At 42.0% G+C, this 20187-nt stretch overlaps 1 protein-coding gene across 1 annotated transcript in view; it reads left to right on the top strand.

Moving 5' to 3' along the window:
* LOC134622508 (NLR family CARD domain-containing protein 3-like) overlaps positions 1 to 12199 on the top strand; it is a 39926-nt gene extending 27727 nt beyond the window's left edge. Inside the window, exons 5-7 of the mRNA XM_065470163.1 lie at positions 100 to 276; positions 11335 to 11511; positions 12187 to 12199. Coding sequence (XP_065326235.1) covers positions 100 to 276; positions 11335 to 11511; positions 12187 to 12199 — 367 coding nt within the window. The remainder of the gene's footprint in view (positions 1 to 99; positions 277 to 11334; positions 11512 to 12186) is intronic.
* The last annotated feature ends 7988 nt before the right edge of the window (positions 12200 to 20187 follow it).

Here is a 20187-nt window from a genome sequence, read left to right as displayed (position 1 = left end):
ACATTCTGAACCTTCTTCAGCTCTGAACAGATTATGAAACACTGAATGATTTCAAGCGCACACTGTCTAATAAACTTACATCTTTCATTCTTTATACAGATTGAAGGGCTGTGGTTTGTCAAAGATCAGATGTGATTATCTGGCAGCAGCGCTGAAGTCCAACCGCTCCCATCTGAGAGAGTTGGACCTGAGTTTCAACAACAACCTGAAGGATTCAGGAGTGAAGCAGCTGTGTCGTTTTCTGGAGAGTCCAAGATGTGAACTTGAAACTCTAAGGTCAGTCACCATGTTTTAGTTGTGCTGAGATGAATATGATGTGAAAGTTGTGCTGACACTAAACTGCAGACATAAGGCTGACATAAGGATCTTCATGGTAAAGTCTGTTTTCTTCTTCTCTGGTTTAGTCCATTGACTGTAGCAGAACAATGTTCACATTTCAAACCTTAAAAGAAGAAGAAAATTCCTCCAGTGGATAATTGACTGTGAAACTCTAAAACTCTTCATTCCACCTTAAAGTCTGTCTGACACTGAAATCCAAACCAAAATGGCCGTTTGCTTTACAGACAGCAGTCCAACACAAACATACACACATCATCCAATGTTTATTCAGCTTAGGCTCACAGGGCTGGAGCCTGTGCCCTAGCTGTCATAGGGCAAGAGACGTGGTCCACCTGCACAGGTGAGCAGTCCATCACAGGGCCAACAGAGAGACAGAGGCTGTATCCCAATTCAGGGTCTGCAGCCTTAAAGTACGCACCCTCAACGGTCCTCAAGGGCCGCGTACTCAAAGACCACTAAGGCCGGAAGTGCGAGGTTTGTAGGCTTGTGAAATGGGACGGTCTAGCCCCCGTCGCGCTGCCCAGGTTGCCTAGCAACCATGATACTAACAGCTGGAAATGTGTCATACAGCATTGTTTGACAGAAATGAAGGAGAAAATCTTTTGTTCATTTGTTTGTTTGTTTCTACATGAGCTTTGTGTGATTTGATAAGTATCTGAGGCTGAGACCACGGGACAGTAAAACATGATTTTTGGGCTTCATTTCTGTACTGAACAGTCATTTTAAGATTAGCTTGTAAATAACAATTAGCTAATGTTGTTCATGAGACTAAAGTCATATCACTTTGGTAATGTAAATATAATGTGGCCAATATGATAGTTATTATATTAATCATCATTAGTTATTACAGCAGTGTACTTGAACTCTGTGTCAAAAACTGAGCTTCAGTAAAGATTCAAGTTGCAGTTATTTATATTTCCTATCACCTTAAATCTTCACTCAAAGACAAGTATCTTTGACAGTGCATATATAGGTGTGTTATATACAGTGTAGGGACTAAGGCGTTATTAAGTAACGCGTTACAGTAACTACGTTATTATTGTGGTAACGAGCACGGTAACTAGTTATTATGCCAAAATCAGGAACGCGTTACTCGTTACTGGGATTTAGATCGGGTCGTTATTTGTTACTTTGTGTGGTGGCTATCGTGGAACTTCCACAGATTCAGTAACATTAGCAAGTGGTGGAGGCCAGCAGGTGGATGAGGGAAAGGGGAGGAGGAGAGCCCTGAGGCGGCCGCCGGTCCGAGTGTCAGGTGAACTGAATTTCAGGTAACAGGTTATGACCTGCAGTCTATCTGGGTCAGATATAAACCAAGTTTAGGTGGAGTTTATTTTCGTTATGCTGACTTTTTCGTACTGGGCACTAGCTAGCATGTTTCTAGTTCTAGAGTTTCTATACAGCTGGGTGGGTGCTATGATGTTACTGATGTTGAACTTTATTTTGTTCATAAGGTTAGTTAGTAGAGTTTCCAACCATCCCCTAAAAAATGGAATCGTCGCGTTTCGTATTGAGGTGAAAAGGAACACAGTTTGTCACGGACTTCAGCTAGAATGAAAAAGATACAAAGCTGGAGTTATTCTGTGTCCTTGCTGCACAGCTGCCTCTTCTTCTCTCATTCTCTCCCCCTCCCTCTCCTGTTTCTACTTCAATCATGAAACTGATCAGTGATCAGCTGATCGGCTTTTCTGTCGCAAGTCCCGGCTCTCTTATTTGTTTATCGCCCACTTTGCGCCAGAAAGAAGAAACCAGCGGAGGTCGTGTTTAACAACAGGAGCACGTTTGTAATGGGGAAGGCTTTAGGACCCAGGGGACCCAAGGCAGGGTATAAAAGAGGAAGTAGCAGCAGGTGCCCTTCTTCTCTCATTTGCACTGAGGATCGGCTGTGAACAATGGTTATGAGAAGGTGAAGAGCCTGAGAAGTTTCAATTGTCTGCTACACAAACTGTTGTAAATCTCTACAGTAGTGATGGTGAGATGAAGCCTCGTGATGAACTGAAGCTTTCCATCCAACTGGTCGACTCATGGTTCAAAGCATTGTGATGATTCATTTGCTCTACTGCGCCATCAAGTGGATAATTCAAGTGAAACAGGCTCTGTGATTATAATGATGTGATGTGTAAACCTCTAAACTGAATAAATAAATTGTTTTCATGGTTATTTATCCCGAATATTGTCTCAGTAAGTTTGATACAAAAGAGAAAGTGGAAACCATCAGGACAGAGTTTTGGTATGATTGTGTAATTGTTAGAGCTGGGTATCATCACTGATTTGTAGAATCGATTCGAATCGGGGAAATTTGCCTCAGACAGTCAGAAATATTATAATTCAGATCATGCATCAGTACATTTCCATATTTTTGTATCTATAACAATAAAGCTGACACTTGCAAGACTTTATCAAAGGTGTAAGCATCACAGCAGATGCCTTTGTGTCAAAGTAGCTGAGGATAAAACACAGAAAGACGTGAAGGTGATTTTCCTTCCTGGATTTTATAAAAATATTCTGTAGTAGATCACAAACGAAAGAAAACCATTAATCAACATAGGAACATTACCTGATGCTGTTGAAGTGAAGCAGAGCAAAGTTACAGAGGTTTTATTAGAGACACAGCTAAGCGTTTTGCAATTTTGCATAATTATAAAAAGTTATAATTTGTTCAGTAGCCTACTGAACAGCAGAAAGTGACCTACAGCGCTGCAAACAATGGTAGACTTGTGCGTAACAAGCAAGCGAATAATGCAGAAAACAGATTTTTAGATGGGAAACTGTTCTTAAAGTATACCGTGTGTGTGTGTGTGTGTGTGTGTGTGTAAGAGAGAGAGAGAGAGCTGTGCATGAAGTGTGATTTTATCGTGGTGGAAGCAAAACAGTAAAAGTCAGAGGGAATTCATGACGATGTTTATGTGAAGCGTAGTTTGGATCTCCTTTTGCTGCTGGTTCAGTCAATATTGTTTGGAGAGAAATAAAACCTGCAGCTTCAGAATCAGCGCAAAAAGGGCATAAACACGAAGCACGGACCTGCCGACGGATCAGAATCAGTGAGCTGTCGGCTTTCAGCCCCGACCGTGTCCGTGCCGTCTGGTGAGAAAGGCGACATCTCACTGATTCTGATCCGTCGGCGGGTCCGCGCTTTGTTTTTGCGTCTTTGGGCAGAATCCGTGTTCCTGCTCTCATTTAATGTTCTAGCTGTTTGGTGGTGGTTGAAATTTAGTGAGGTTTAACCTTAGATTCTGGCATTTCGGGCAAAATAAATAAAAAATAAATAATGGATTCAGGATTTTAATTCATCGATATCATGTTATCCAAGCTAGAATCGATTTTTATAGATAATCAAAATCAACCCCTAGTAACTGTGTAATCATGCTTATGTACATCTGGATAATGACACAAACTAGTGTTTGGTGCTTCACTTTTTAATAAACTAAAAGACAGAAATCAGATTATATGATCTGTAGTGTTGTTTATTTATATTATGGTACTTATCTTTGTGATATTTATTACTGTGTGCATACTTTATTAGAAGAGATGAGATTTAACAAATCTCTTCCTTGCTGGTTCCATCGAAGAAGAAACGCTCAATTTACTATGTAGCACGTACGTAATCAAATTCCCCAACACAATGTGATGGGGGAATCAGCTGTGTTTTGCTGCCCATTTTATTTCGAATCTGGCGCAAACCGGCGAGACAGTTCCGTTGCCTAGAACGTCACTGCATACGTAATCAAAGCAAGCCTCGATACGTGCTTCACAAAAAGTCCCCCGAGATTACCCGACACAGGTTTCGAAGCTTCGACACACAGGACACATCACTACTCTACAGCAGAGGTTCAAGGTACAGGCTGTTATTCTTTTAGTGTTTTTTTTAAGTACGTTGAAATGTATTTGATGTTTATTGTATTTCATGTTTTTAGTAGATTTTAGAAGACCACAAGTGAGTTGTGCAGCAAATATAGTAGTCAGCTGGAGGTAGGTTAACTTAATATATTTGACAATAAAAAAAGTATATTTATGCACTGAAATCTAATTTATATTGTATTGCCTCCTGCAGGACAGGCTGCACATGTGAATTTGTCACTGTTTTTTTCCTCCTTCTCCTTGTTGTTGCGTTTTTCTCACAAGTTGGTTTTAGAGTAGGGTCACCTTTTAAAACTGAATTTTTCTTATGCTGGGTTTGTTTTTTATTTCTACTGGGCTGGTGCAATATTAGTCGGGCAATATGCAATCCCTGAGCTGGGCTCTTACCTTAGGGAAATTAGGTCTTTTAGAGGTGCTCCGTGTGGATTTGTGGTGAATAAGTTTTATTTAGAGTGATTTTAGTGCCACCAATTATTGCCTGAAATAAAACACTTAGTGCATGCGATAAGTGTTCTGTTGGGCTCGTATTAATTTGGGGTGGATTTGTTTCTTTGAAAGCAACGAGCATCTGGGACCGCTGGGGGAGAGCAAGCCCTCAGGTGATAGTTGCATTGCTGGCAGGTTGCACCAAAAAGACTATATTGTGGTCGTTAGTGACCTCTTTATTGTGATGTTTTAGGCCTATTGAAAACCCTTTTTCGGGTTTTTTTTGTTTGTTTTTTTGTTTTGTTTTTTGTTTTTTTTGTTTTTTTAATAATAAATTTTAACGTATCTGGCTGATATTGACCCTCTTGTCCCGTTTATTCTGGGCTCATTCCTGCAAGAGCTTTGGGCCTGAAAGTTTGCACGAGTAGTATACAGGCCCTTAGCGGTTACTCGGTGGCTTTTACATGCTACACGTTTAAGCTTGATCAACTGTTGTTAGAATTTATTTAATATTACCTTCTAGTTTTAGCTGAAGTTTGCTGGAGCCACAGCTGTAAAAGCTGCTGGTCATGATATCGGTTTGGATATGTGGTGAGAGGGAAACATGAAGATGAAACCAGGAGATGTCCTTACTGAATCATCAGAGCTGAACAGGTGATGGAGAAACAGGTTTACCTTTTAGGTGACATGAATGAGTTGAAGGGAAGTTATGAACTGTTTCTGAGAAATAACACCAGGATCCTTTAGCTGACAGCTGGTAACTGTGCAGGGGCGGGTCTAGCAAAACTTTGCCAGGGGGGCAGATAGGGCATTAACAGGGAAAGGGGGGCACAAAGTACTTTTCTTTCTTATTCTCATTTAAAATGTCTCGCTTTTAAAAAATAATTATCTGAATCTTACAACAAACGATTGATAGATTGATGCCTCAAAACAGTATACATCACTGTCTCTACGGCGTTTGTTTTCATTCAAAGGCTTTATGATTTTTCCTATAATGGCGGGCCGGTCTCTAGTCAAAACGCCTGGGCCGTTTTTTTTTTGTTTTTTTTTTTTGTCCCAGTCCAGCCCTGTATGCACCTCATCTGGAGTCTGGTGTTACCTACATCTTCCTATTCGGAAGGCAGAATTTCCGAGTTCTGAGTACAATCGAAAGCACCACGACTGCAGTTTTCGTGTTGGATGTAAAAAGCGCACATGACGCTGTGACATCATGGGCGCCGGTCCAGGCATGGAATTTCTCTCGTGGAAATATGCACATTATTTTTTCCTTTCTATTGGTAGGTGGCACAGTGCACTTGTGGCAAGTAAGCAAGCTAGAAGACTGGCAATCTTGCTGGGTATCCAGTTACGGAAGCAACACATTAACAAGAGAATTCTGAGTAAAATTAAGTTACTTTCCCTAGTAACTAGTTACTTTGAAAGTAACGAGTAACTTGAAGTAACTGAGTTACATTACTAGTTACTTCTATCAAAAGTAACTAAGTTACTAATTTAAAGTAACCTACCCAACACTGATTATATATCAGAGACAAATGTTGTTCTTTCTAAGTATGTTGGCATTATAGAACTGAAACAAACATTTATTTTTAGCTCCATTCTGCTGCTGATACATACTTTAGGTTTCTGAACATTAAACTTGTTTCTGCCTTTCATAGTGTGTAACTTGAAGGCCCTGAGTACTTTCTCCCACACTGAAAACACTGGAATGATATAATTATTTGAACATTACCTAATAAGACTGATTCAGGACAGACAATTAGTTCTTTTAAACTTTCCTAGCAGTCCTTCACAAACAGGGAACAGTATGTCTATTCTCTCCATCTGCCAGCTGCTGCTGGCTCTTCCTCCTCCTCTTCCTCACACACTGCTGAGTTTGTCCTGGTGGATCATCAGGGGTGCAAAGCCTCACAGATGATGTGCAGCAGTGGGTCCCTCAGTCTGTTCTCACTCTGGACACTTGCAGTCGTCACACATGGAAATCAAATGTGTGATAAGCTGCAGGATTCAAACACAAGTGTAACTTATAAATACATGTTCATACTTTTATTCCACAATCAGAGAGAAAGAAACAGAGAGAGAGTGCAGGACAGACAGACAGGTGACAGTCTCAGGTGTATACACTGCTACAAAACAGCACAAGAGAAGGAGGATTTAGTGTTTGTGTTATTACGAGTGCTAAACAAGAAGAGTTCCCAGATGGTACAGTGGACACATGTGTGACTCCTGTGATTAAAGCATCTTTCTTTCAGCTTAACGAGTGAACCGTCAGCTCGTTCAAACACACGTTAAAGTCCGTTTGGCTCGACACCACCGAACAGAGGCAGCAATATAACATAGCTAACATTAACAGTGCAGTGAATCCTGCTTGTGCCGTGATATTCAGGACTGCAAACCGAGCAGCATCACTGACTTCCAGCTTGTTGTGTTTGGATATATGACTGACTTTAATTATCCATAAAATCATCACATTCTCTGTAAGTTTAAGGTCGACTATTGAACGGCGTATATTTTAAAGTAAAGGCTTTAAAACCAAGTAAATGCTGAAAGTACAAACATCACTAATGGCAAATAACTTTGCCAACATGTGGCCAACAGTAATGTTTTAATGTTCTTCATTATTCAACATTTGCACATAAATAAGTGATATAATATTCAGTACTTACTTTTAAAAGTTTACTTTTTGGCCGCCCCTCTTCCGCCGTTTTTTTTTTTCTCTGCAAAATTATCCACACCCACTGCTGCGCTATGAAGTCTGGGATATGTTGGGCCATGGAGGATACACGGACCCATCCTTAAAATTCAGGGAAATGAAGGACGCATTTGAGGGCCGCATTTCAAGCAGCCTTTGAATTGGGACAGCCTTCGTTGCGTCGCTGTGACATAATCAGCCTTAAAATTCCTTTAAGGCTGAAGACCCTGAATTGGGATACAGCCAGAGAGGCACTCTCTCACATCCACACCTACAGCCAATTTAGAAGCACCAATGAACCTAAGCAGCATTTCATTGGACTGTGGGAGAACATCCAACCTCTACAGAAAGACCCATCTGGCCAACAAGCTTCAACCTACAACCTTCTTACTTTAAGGCACTAGTGCTAACCACTTTTTCCAATTTCAGCCCAAATCCTGCATTTTCCTGTTTTTGACTACAGGCAAGTTGCACTAACACTTTCTCATCAGACACTGCCACCTAGTGGAAGAAGTCTTAGTCCCATTTGAAGCTTCAGATAACAGTTAGTTCCTTTAAAAAGAGGTGGAGGTGGTGGGGCCACAGCACCATCATCACTGAGTGCCATAGGACACTTAACATTTGTTTCCATATGCTGGGAACTTCCTGTTGTTCCAAGGAGGACTGGAAAATGTGTGAAAATCTCCCAGTCAGTTCCTCACAGCACACTTCAATCATTTCCCTCCCAAAGCATCAGGACCAGGGCTTTTTCTTTCTTTGAGAAAAGATATTTCCACACAAACACCTCATGAGTGTGACTCTCAGAGCTACCAGCCCTTTCCTACAATCACAAAGCTCTTGAAATCAATGATATCAAAACTGGAATCAAATGAGTCCAAGTCTTCTGCTGATTCAGCATCACATTCATCTTTGGTTCTTGTTCTGCATCCCCACTGTAGGAGCCATGTGAGTTGTTCCTTTTTTGATTAAGTGGGTTGGTTTAAATGCACTCACTGTATTGGTCCACGGGTGTGGGGCGTGACTCATGGGTGTGTTAGGTGATAAATGTGGTTGCACTCACTTGTTCACCGCACCTGATGTTGACGAGCAGAAAGGTAGGGTGAGCACGAGGGGAAACCTTCTGTTGACCGCAGCTTGGACGCAGCTTGAGTCATTTTGATGTATTTTGACTGTAACTTGAAATATGGTTTATGCACTAATTTATGCCATAGGCCAATGTTGTAGTTTGGCATAGTAACTGGTGTAATTCTTTGTGAGTTGGAGTTATTTGGTTTGTGCAGTCTGTGCATTTGTTTAATGACAGTCTGCATTTGTTGCAGACTGTCAAGGACCATGCTGCTAAAGGATTTCTCTCGGTAGAAGAGCTTGACAAGGCAGAGAATGCAGTTCTTTGCTTTTGTCAAATGAGGACATATTCAGATGAGATCAGTAGGTTGCAGAGGGGTGAAAAGGTGAAGAAGAGTAGTGAGCTCTATAAGCTTAATCCTAAGCTTGAGAATGATGTGTTGAGGGTGGGAGGTAGGCTTAGTAGAGCAGCTATGCCTGAAGAGGCAAGGCATCCCGCTATTATAGCTAGGGATCTTCATATTTCTGACCTTGTGCTTCAATATATACATCAGAAAATAGGGCATGGTGGACGTAACCACACGCTGTCCGAATTGCGGCAAAGGTATTGGATTCCAGGTGCAAGCATTGCCATAAGAAGGATTTTGGCTAAATGCATTGTCTGTCTCAGACTTCATGCAGCACCAGGATATCAGATGATGGCAGACCTTCCACAAGATCGCATCTCACCAGATGAACCTCCATTCTACATCGGCTGTCTCTCACCCTTTACCCACCCCTGTTGCTTGTCATGTGTTTCTTTGGTGTATTAAGAGTTTTTTTTCATGTGCTATGTGCAGAGGTGTTTTTTTCTGTTCTCAAACTGATCTCCCTGTTGGAGCTCAGTCTGGGGGGAGTTATTTTTTTCTTCTTATCTTTCCTCATGTTGTGCTTTTTCCATGTTATACCTCTCTGACCTGTCTTCCCCATGTGATGTTTTTGTGTAATGCATGTATGGTCGGAGGGTAAGATGGCGCCGCCATTGCGTGCAATAGGTCGGCAGCCTTATGAAATTTCCCCTTGTGGGACTAATAAAGGTATATCAAATCAAATCAAATCATTCTCTCGGGTTGGAGTAGATTGTTTCGGACCTTTTCAGGTTAAGCGTGGAAGGTGTGAAGTAAAGAGATATGGAATTATCTTTACATGTGTGGCTGTGAGAGCTGTGCATTTAGAGGTGTTGTCATCTTTGAGCACAGACTCCTTTATTAATGCGCTCCGACAATTTAAATCAAGGCGGGGTCAGGTATTGGAGATATGATCGGATAATGGTACAAATTTTGTGGGTGGTGAACGTGAGTTGAAAGAGGCAGTGGAAGGGTGGAATCAGGCACAGATTCATGAGATGCTGCTGCAAAAGGGCATAAAGTGGATTTTTAATCCTCCTGCTGGTTCCCATCATGGCGGTGTTTGGGAACGTCTCATAAGGTCTGTCAGGAAGGTGTTAAATTCCATTCTGAAAGTGCAGAATTTGGACGAAGAAGGCCTTTGTACAGTTCTTTGTTAGCCAGAGGCTATTATGAACAGTAGGCCAATAACCAAAGCCTCTACTGATCCTAATGATTTGGAGGCTTTGACTCCTAACCATCTGTTGCTGCTTAAGACCAAGCCATTGATGCCACCAGGAGTGTTTCAGAAGGGGGACGCATATGGACGACAATATGGAGGCAAGTACAGTACATGTCTGACCTGTTCTGGAAGAGCTGGGTTAAGTAGTACCTGCCCCAGAGCGTCAGAAGTGGCAGAGAATCAGACGGAATTTCATTCCTGGGGATGTGGTTATCGTTGTCAATGATTCTGCGCCTCGTAACTCTTGGGTGTAACTCCCCCAAAGCGCTTTACACATTCAGTCATCCACCCATTCACACACATATTTTGACTGTAACTTGAAGTATGGTTTATGCACTAATTTATGCCATAGGCCAATGTTGTAGTTTGGCATAGTAATTGGTGTAATTCTTTGTGAGTTGCAGTTATTTGGTTTGTGCAGTCTGTGCATTTGTTTAATGGTTTGAGCCCATGTGCTGATTTGTATAGTGGACAGTTGCATGTGGAATAAAAGGAGCAAATAATACAGAAGTGTATCTCATGTGTTCACTGTTGCGCGTCATCGGTGTCCTCATGTTTAGCCTGCCGCGGCCGTTGGTTGGAGGAGCCACAATACCCACCATGGACTTCATTCCTTTCCAAGCCAGCCTTGAGTGTCCTTTATTCAGCTCATCCTCTTCATTACTTTTAGACCTTATTTTAGCTGCTTTATCTCTCTTTGAACAAGTTTATGTGCCTCAATCCTTTTCTTCTCTCCCTCATAACAAGACAGCTTCTTCTGACTGAGAACATGTTGGAGTGATTTACTAATCCAGGGCTGCTTATTGGGGAAAATAGTTCCTGTTTTCAAAGTAATTTTTCCCAAAAAGAAATGTAAGTAGAAACAGATGATCTAAGTGAGAACATGAGCCTTTTAAAAGTCCCAGTGGGAGCAGTCAAAGCAATCCCTCAGTTCCAGTATAGAGTCTCTGATCCAGACTGGAACAACTGTGTGCCCAGTTTGAGCTCTCTTCAGTCCTGTGATCTGACAGACCCAGAGGGGCCATCACATCACATTTAGAAGTTCCCCTAATGGAGCCACAACACATGTCCAATACTTAGACAAACTGGAAGAAATGATTCAAGGACTTAGTCCCAGAACAGAGATTCAAATCTCCAAACTCAAACTGGCTGCATTGGGACATATAGTCTGAAACTCTGCACAGTTTCCTGTTTGAAGCTGCTTCCTGTTGGCTTCAGCTGTTTGGAGTTTCCATTTTCTAAACTTCTACATTCTGAACCTTCTTCAGCTCTGAACAGATGATGAAACACTAAATGATTTCAAGCTCACACTTTGTCTAATAAACTTACATCTTCCATTCTTTATACAGATTGAGTTTCTGTGGTTTGTCAAAGTTCAGCTGTGATTCTCTGGCAGCAGCACTGAGGTCCAACCCCTTCCATCTGAGAGAGCTGGACCTGAGTGGAAACTACAGCCTTACGGATTCAGATGTGAAGCAGCTGTCTGATCTTAAGGAGAGTCCAGACTGCAGACTGGCGAGTCTGGTGTAAGTAGAGTGATGGAGTGAGTGGGTGGTGCTGTCAGCAGTCTTGTACTAAACACAGTCAGTATAAAACAAAGATCCAGTGTTTCCTGTAAAGCTGCAGCTTCTCAGTGAAGCTGTGAGAGGAGAATGGTGACAGGCTTCAGGATTGGACACAAACACTTCCTGTTTCTCACCTTTATGGTCACCATAGTAACGGCTGACACACTCTGATCAAACACTGTCAACAGCCAATCAGCTCTCTGAACAAAGCAGCACGCAGACCAATGACTGCATTCATTTCCAAGTTTAAAGCAGTGAAGAACACAGTCTGTAGGTGAGGTAGAATTTAGTGAGAGCAGATGTTTGTATGGAATTCCTCCAGCTAACAGCTGGAACCGTCCATCTGGATTGTTGGGCTTGTTGTTGGGGTTGCCAAAGAGCTCAGAGTGGACAGACCAAGGTTCTTCTAATGAATGAAAGTCCAAACTCAAACTAGGAGTGAAAAACATTTTCATCAACTTCAATAAAAATCTAAAGATTAGAAAAAGTGAAGCAACAATGAGTCCTAGTACAGTCCCAGCACTGAAGTCCCTGCTGCTCTTTATACTGGATGTGCTGCATCACTGACTGACAGCTGATGAAGAGTCTCTGGAAACACTCGTTTATCTCCTCTGCTCTTCCTTCTTCTCTCTGCAGGTGGAGCCGATGATGGTAAACAGGACGGTGTGTGTGCTGAGAGAGGAGCAGCTGTGTCCTGATGATCCAGAGAGGTTGAAGCAACAGCAGCTTGTGTGTAGAGACGCTCTGACTGGGCCATGTTACTGGGAGGTGGAGAGGAGAGCTTCATCCAGCAGTGACTGACAGAGGAATGAAGTGCAGATGACTGTCAGTGCTGCAGAGTGAACTGCTCTGAGAACAGCTCCACTGTCAGACACAATGTAGAGTCCAGCATCATCCCTGTGTGTCCCTCTGGATCATCAGTGGATCTGGACTGCTCTGCTGCTGCTCTGTCCTTCTAAAGTCTCTGCACAGTCTTTGTCTGACTCTGGCTTCAGACCCTCCTGGATCAAACTCACCTGGAAAGGCTTTCAAACACCTTTGAATAATAAACATCATGTTTTTATAAAATAAATATCATGTTTTCATGTATGTGTGCAGTTTGAGGCTCAGTGGATAAATCAGTGCTTAATGTTTAATGTGGATACTGTGAGTACAAGAAAATAATTATTATAATATGATGTGTTAAATTTGTTTAGATCAGAGGAATAAGGAAAGGATTTGTCTGTGTTTCAGTTTGGCTTAGCTGTAGGCTTGAGTGTGTAATTGTTTAGAGGGAAAGGAATTTATGGACACTGGGGTTCTGCTCTCATCAAAGGAGACAGGAAGCTACAGTTGGGGGTTGCTGATGCTGATGCTCGTACCTTTAATAAAAACTCATAATTGTTATAACTTAGAAGTAGGTAGGTTTTGTTAGGATTCAAAATATTGAAGGAGGGTTGCAAAAGGAAATCTAAAAATAACCACTCTGGTCCAGGAGGTAAGGTCAAGCGAAGAAGTTTAATGAGATACACGCATGGAGACCACACTGTGCAGAATCAGTGTAGAGCTGTCTGACAATACTCAAAACAAAAGGTTATATAGGGTTGGGGTGATACAACCCCCCCCCCCCCTTGCATTAAGCAGACACAATACAGCATACGTCAATCCAAAACCACAAACGTTCAGTTAACTTTGACATAGTTTAAAAAGAACAGCGCCGTCGTCTCCGTCCAGGTGTCTTCCCACAGCTCGCCCTCGCTGTCGCTTATCTCTGGGACATCTGGTGTACTTCCTGGAACAGACTAACACGTACGCACACAACTTTGCAGTTACAGCAAAATAAGTCTTAACTCTTTACCTACAAAATGAGTCTACTACTGTGTGTGTATGTGCTGTGTATATGTCATGACCTCGCCTGTACTCTGGCTCACCTCGCACCTCTGCTCATAACCTTTTCATCAAACAAAAGGCCAGCACGTACACAACTGAAACTGCTATGTGTAATATATTGAATAAATGTCTTGCTTAAATGATACTACTTAAACTCAATAAAAAGAATATAAACGAATACAAGATACCCAAGAGTAATCTGATATAAATGTCTTGTAAGCATGTGTTGCAATTCCTTCCCAGCTCTAGTCAACTTCACAGTAGATTGGCTGATCATACCACCAGCCAAAAGCTTTTGACCCTCAATTAATGGACCAAGCTGCAGCTCTTTATAAGCACAGAAGCAAGTGTGTATAAAATGATTATAGTCATTCTCATAACAAAAGTTTCAAAGATTGCCAATCTGTTTTGCTCATCTCAATCTGATCTGAAAGTTACATGCTGTACTTATGAATGTCCTGTGGATGCTGCAGGTTATATATATGGCAAAAACATTCTGTTTAACCCCACAGTTTGCAGGAGACTCTCCGCCTTATCTGTAAATGTAAAACAACAAGAGGCCAATGGCCCAGTGAATGCAGAGTGGGGGTCTCAGTGTTTGTAATATGTTAACTCTGTTGTGTAGAGGAATTTGGTGTAGCTTGGGTGAGGAGATTACTTTTATGACCCCCAGGAAGTCACGTCCACAGAGACACACACAGTGCTTTGACTGTTACGCACCCACACCCACATGCTCACTCACTCACGTGCACACACAGGCACTCACGTGCTCGTGCATACACACAGACACAGAGTTTGCAGCACACCATGGGGGTTTTATGATGGGGTCGCTTCCACAAAACTGCGTTTCACAGACAAAGGAGTGAGAGATTCTGCAGAGGGACACCGGCCTTGCACGTCTCTCCTTCTAGAAGATGCATGCTTAAATGAAGATGAATAAAGATGAATAAAGGTTTTGTGAAATAACTACTGAGTTCCGGTGCCGTCTCTGGATGCCCGAGGAATAAAAGAACCAGGGTGAAACTGATTTCGCAACAGTTTTGGTGCCGTGAAACCCGGGATTCGCTCGAGGCCCAGAGGGGATGAATTGGCAGAGCTGAGATCGTGAAACGAGGCGAACAGAGCGCTAGCTCACCTGATTAAAAGGTAAGCACGACCTGTTTCTTTTCGAACCGTGCATATTGTTTAAAGCCTAAATTATCTGTTCGCTAAGTTGAACGCATCTCAGTGTAAATTCACTCAGTAGGTAAAAGAAATGGTGTTTGATCAGTCTTAGTTAGTAGTTAATAGAATCGGTGCTTCATCCGTGGCGGTGTGTGATCCGTCTTAGTTATTAGGAAAAAGTGGCGGTGCTGTGATCCGTCCCCGTGCATTAAAGCAGGAAACGTGTGTTACTATTAGTTAGAAAGCGGGGTTTAAGGCCTCGTCGCCAGCTCAGGGCTGTTTGTGTTCCGGGCTTGGTTGCCTCACTTCCCTTCGGACGCGGGGGGGAGACCTGTGGGACAGGAGATCCAGGGTGGTAACCTGGGGATTCGGAACTCCTAAATAACTAAGTCGGGGAGAGGTCCCTGTCACAGTCTAAAGTCTGCATAAAAGCAGGATCGGTTGCTTTCACCGGTTAGATTCCGAGCTGAGTTGAACCAGTGCCTGATGCAGAAGGACTGTGTGTGAAAGCGCAGTTAGAGTCTGTGTCTCGTCTGAAGTACGGGAGTCAATTAAAGTAACAAAAAGGACCAGCCTCGAGGGGCGGGTTCACAGGTGGAACAAAGGAGGAGTAAGATGTGTGTGTGTGTGTGTGTGTGTGTGTGTGTGAGAGAGAGAGAGAGAGAAAGAAAAGTGGGGGCGAGTGACCAGCCTGTGAGTGTGTGTGAATTCCTTGATGACAAAAGAGGGAGAAGAAGTAGATTAGTTGATTTTCTGTGAAATAATAATAGTCAAGAAATCATAGTGATCAAATAGGAGAAAGTGAACTAAAATAAATAAAGAAAACTAAACAGTGGATTAGTGTTGAGGTAATGATAAATAAATTGATAAAATTAACAATGACATTTAAAGGTGATCAAGTATTCAAGGATGAATGGAGAATTTCATTGTGGACTGCATGAGAGCTGTTGGGGTGAAAGGAGAATGAGGTTGGAGGAGTGAGTTTACAGGTTAATGTGTGGGTGTAAAACAATGGGAAAAAAAGAAAAAAGAGAAAGAAAAAAAATAATGAAAACAAAGAAAAATAAAAAGTGTGGAAGTGTGAGTGGGAAATTGTCTCCAACTGGAGGAAGCAGTGATACTACGGGTCACCTTCTTCCCCCGCTGGACCCAAATGAAAACATAATTTGGAGTGCTGTGGATGAAAATAATTAATAATAATGTGAAGAAGATTTTTTGTGTTTGCGGTTAAGAACAAATAATTTCATTTTTGGGGTTTAAAGTCTGGAGAGTTCAAAACAAAATAAGCGGAGATGTGTTGCTTTAGGAATGATGAAAACATATGCAGTCACAGTGAATAATGAAAGTCTCTCACTCTGTCGATTACAGGTGGGGAACGGACCTGGACATTCAGAAGAAAATTATAGGTTAAGATCATTAGAAATAAAAAAAAAATATAGAGACACCCAGCCAGGACTTTTGGCTGAATTGTTTTGCAGCTTCCCGTCCTCATCCTGAAAAAGCAAGATCCAAGGAAGCTAATCTCTCCTTGAAGACACGGAGTGCAGTTCCAGAAGCACAAGCATGAACATCAACAGTGGACAGCAGTCCAAGAGACAATACCAGAGTCCTGAGCAGAGAGGTCCAGCAGCACGATGGGCAAACGGCATCAGAAAGAGAAGATCCATCATCTTGATTGGATGAATGGAGCAAGCTGCAACCTCACTGTGTGTGAAGGACTTTTGAGAAGATTGTTGGAGTTTGACATTTGCCATGTTTGGAGTAAGATGGCAATGAAAGAGACAGTGGGAGCATACATGGGACAAAGTTGAAGAGAACTGACTGCCATTGGACTGTAAAGTGGGAGAGGAGAACGGAGAGAGAGGAGCAGGTGAGGACAGAGGAATGCTGTTTTAGTGTGGGGAATCAAATTGGGTTAAGGAATCCAGGGAGACAAGCGACTGCCTTGAAGTGGAGGATTGACAAAGTGTCCAGACCACCACAAAAGGGGGAGGAAGACAAGAAGAACTGAGGTATGCAAGTGTACTGGCAATACCACACATGCACATAATATGCACATAATATGCATAATATGCACTAGCGATAACACAAAATCATACATAGAGTGGCACACATTCAAAGAGGGTATCTGTAGAAGGGGTTAATAACACACAGCGTGGTTGCCGATGGTAACCTGCAAGCACTTGGGGTTTAGCTGTGCCTGACTAAGACACATTTTCATTTAGATGTTTCTGAAACAAAATTTGGAGTGAACGAAGTTTTGTTTCAGAAAAAAAGGGGGAAGGTACATAAAAGGACACACAGAAATAGAAAATGCATTAACCCTACTAACACACACACCTAATGAAGCTCATGAGGATCAAACATGAATGATTTTAAGTAGGTAATACTGTTACCATCATCCTGTCTGTTTTATTGAGTAGGTTGAGAAGTGATACATAGACGACTGAATTAGTATTATTTTGGGGAATATGATTGCAGGGGTGAACAGAAACCTGCAGCCAGAGTTAAAATGAGTGAAACTAGCAGATTTTTAGTTTTTTGGTTTTGTTTTTTGTTTCTAATGTATGGGGAAGGTTTTACCATGGCACCAAGTCTTACATTTGGTGTGTTTTCACCTATAGGAGAAAGAATATTTTGGGACAAGTCCAAAGACCGGACTTCTGGATTTTTATTTAGTTTTGTTTTTCATTTTGATCTGTTATTTTTATTTTTATTTTTTATTTTGTTTTGTTTTGAACAGTCCACTGGCAGTTTTGTTTGGGAATCTTTTTTTCTTTAAGCAGATCTGCATAATGGGAATTAAAAGCGCTATACAACATGTTGAGAAAATCGTTGCAAGTGAGTTTCTCCAAAATTACAATGGGCTTGGGAGAAAGCCACTTATTTGGGACAATTAGAGTCCCTGTCCAAAAGGATTCAGCGAGGTAATCCAGTCTAAATTTCTTCTTTTTCTTTTTGAAATGACGTCATTTTGCTGAGGGTGGAAACGGAATGCGACGATAGGTTCCACTATCAGCAAAGAAGGAATGAAAGAAAGGAAGAATGAATGAATGAGTGGGGAAAAAAAAAACTTGACTGACTTGACCACTATTCAAGGTTAACCTCCACCTAGACAGGACGAAAGGGTGGACGAATCTATGTGTATTTCTTTTTACAGGAGCAGAAAGATGACAGCAAGAGCCTAGGTTCCATGAGCTCTGACCATACCGATTTAACTTTTAAATGCCACTTTCTGTGTTTGTGAATCTACCAGGGGTGTGTTATTCATGGGCTTGTGTTGCTAACAGAAGTTACTGTGAGAAAGTGTGTATACATCTGCACAGCGCTAACATTTGCATTCTCTTTTCTACAGCATTACAGTTCTTCATGTGATTTGATGATTTATAACAGGACACAACTGGTTGGTGTTAGTTTTTCCTACTACAGGATTGATTATGCTATTACACTGTGTTCTTGGGAGAATGTGAAAATAGTGTGAGACACATCCTGTGTTGAAACCAGTTTCATTCTTTTTACAGCACCAGGGTTAACTTTATGGCCTTTTACAGCACCTCTGGAACCTGTCGACCTACGCCTGACCACCAGGATTGTCCATGTGTGTTGCTAATGTTTGTTTTTCTAAGAGTGCATGTAGAGGATTCAGCAGAAAACAGACAAGTGACATGAGAAAACAAATAAGAGATGCAGTGTTTATGGAATAGTTGAATATGGGGCTCATTAGCTGGCCACTATTGAGCTCATAGTGATAAAATGAGTGGAGTGACATTGCTTAAGGAAAGTCACCGATTAAATTGTGGAATAAATTGGGATGATTCATGATTTGGGGCAAATTAGGGGAATAACTGTGATTCAATGATTGGAGAAAACCTGCACATGATACTTGTCTGTTATGCTGAATACTTTATTACTCTTATGATCTATAGTTGGTTGCAAATGTGTAGTTGTTTTAACTTTAAGACTTTGTCTTCCAGGATACAGGCTCCAGGTAGAGCTGGGAGTTAAATAAGATAAACATGTAACTGCTGACTAATTACAGGGTTACAGTTTGGAGTGAAGCTGCTCCAAGTGGGAAACCCTGGAGATTGTTTTAGAGAGAATGTGAAACATTCTGGTACATGTCTCATTGGGGAGTTGACACATGGTGAAAGCCATGTGGCAAGAGGAGTGTTAATTTTTAATTTGCAGATGTCGTGAGGTGCCATGACGAGAAGGAGTGGCTGAGGGGATCATTCACAAGATGGGAGCTGAGGCCAGGAGAGTCTTCAGGAGGATCAGAGATCACCTTCAGCACAGCAGACATCGCGCAGGAGATCGTCATGAGGAGACTCTGCACAGCAAAATCTTAAAATCTTCAGCAGCGTTGGAATGTGAGAACCTGAAGGATGAAGGGAGCATGCCAAGCTCCAAAAGTGACAGCGCAGAGGAAGTCCAGCGATGGAATTGTCATTCTGTGTGAAGCACAAATGCTAGGAGACTGGGAAATAGTTGACACCACTTTTCCCAAGGATGAAGATCACCTAAAGTGTGTCACTTTGCCACGCAGATTTGATGCTCTGCAGAGAAGCCTTCTGCGAGGGAGAGATGTAAACAGACAAGCCTTTCGTCTACATTTACATCATGTCAACTTCTCTAGGCTGGTTGAGGGGGAATTGGAGAGAAACGGTAGTGTTAGGTGTGATAACTGTTGTTATTGTAACTGTGATTTTTCTTATAAGTGAATTGCCCAGAGACAGACCTGAATCCATTCCAGCGACTCCACCATCACAGGCCACGGTGGAACAAATCAAACGCAGACGACATGATGCCACTTTTGGGAAATGGGGAGAGCTTAGATGAACACATTTTAGTAACAGATTTAGAGTATTGTTGATCTGCCGTAGGGCAGATCAAAAGAGGGATTTGTGAGTACAAGAAAATAATTATTAGAATGTAATGTGTTAAATTTGTTTAGATCAGATGAATAGGAAAGGATTTGTCTCTGTGTTTCAGTTTGGCTTAGCTGTAGGCTTGAGAGTGTGTGTAATTGTTTAGAGAGAAAGGAATTTATGGTCTGCTGTCATAAAAGGAGACAGGAAGCTACAGTTGGGGGTTGCTGATGCTGATGCTTGTACCTTTAATAAAAACGCATAATTGTTATAACTTAGAAGTAGGTTTGCAGGAGACTCTACACCTTATCTGTAAATGTAAGACAACAAGAGGCCAACGACCCAGTGGATGCAGAGTGGTGGTCTCAATATTTGTAATATGTTAACTCTGTTTTCTATGTTGTGTAGAGAAATTTGGTGTAGCTTGGGTGAGGTTACTTTTATGACCGGCAGGAAGTCACGTACGCAGAGACACACACACACAGTGCTTAAACTGTTAGACTCACACATCCACATGCAGATTCACTCACGTGCACTCACATAGACACGGGTACGCGCACACACAGGCACTCACGTGCTCGTGCATACACACAGACAAAGAGTTTGCAGCACACCATGGGGGTTTTATGATAGGGTCGCTTCTACAAAACTGCGTTTCACAGACAACGGAGTGACGATTTTGCAGAGGGACACCAGCCTGGCAAGTCTTCCCTTCTAGAAGGTGCATGCTTAAATG

This window comes from Pelmatolapia mariae, linkage group LG3_W (assembly GCF_036321145.2).
Source record: "Pelmatolapia mariae isolate MD_Pm_ZW linkage group LG3_W, Pm_UMD_F_2, whole genome shotgun sequence".
NCBI classification, from domain to species: Eukaryota; Metazoa; Chordata; class Actinopteri; order Cichliformes; family Cichlidae; genus Pelmatolapia; species Pelmatolapia mariae.
Note: the sequence above shows the minus strand (reverse complement) of the source record. Positions and strands in the feature narration are given on the sequence as shown.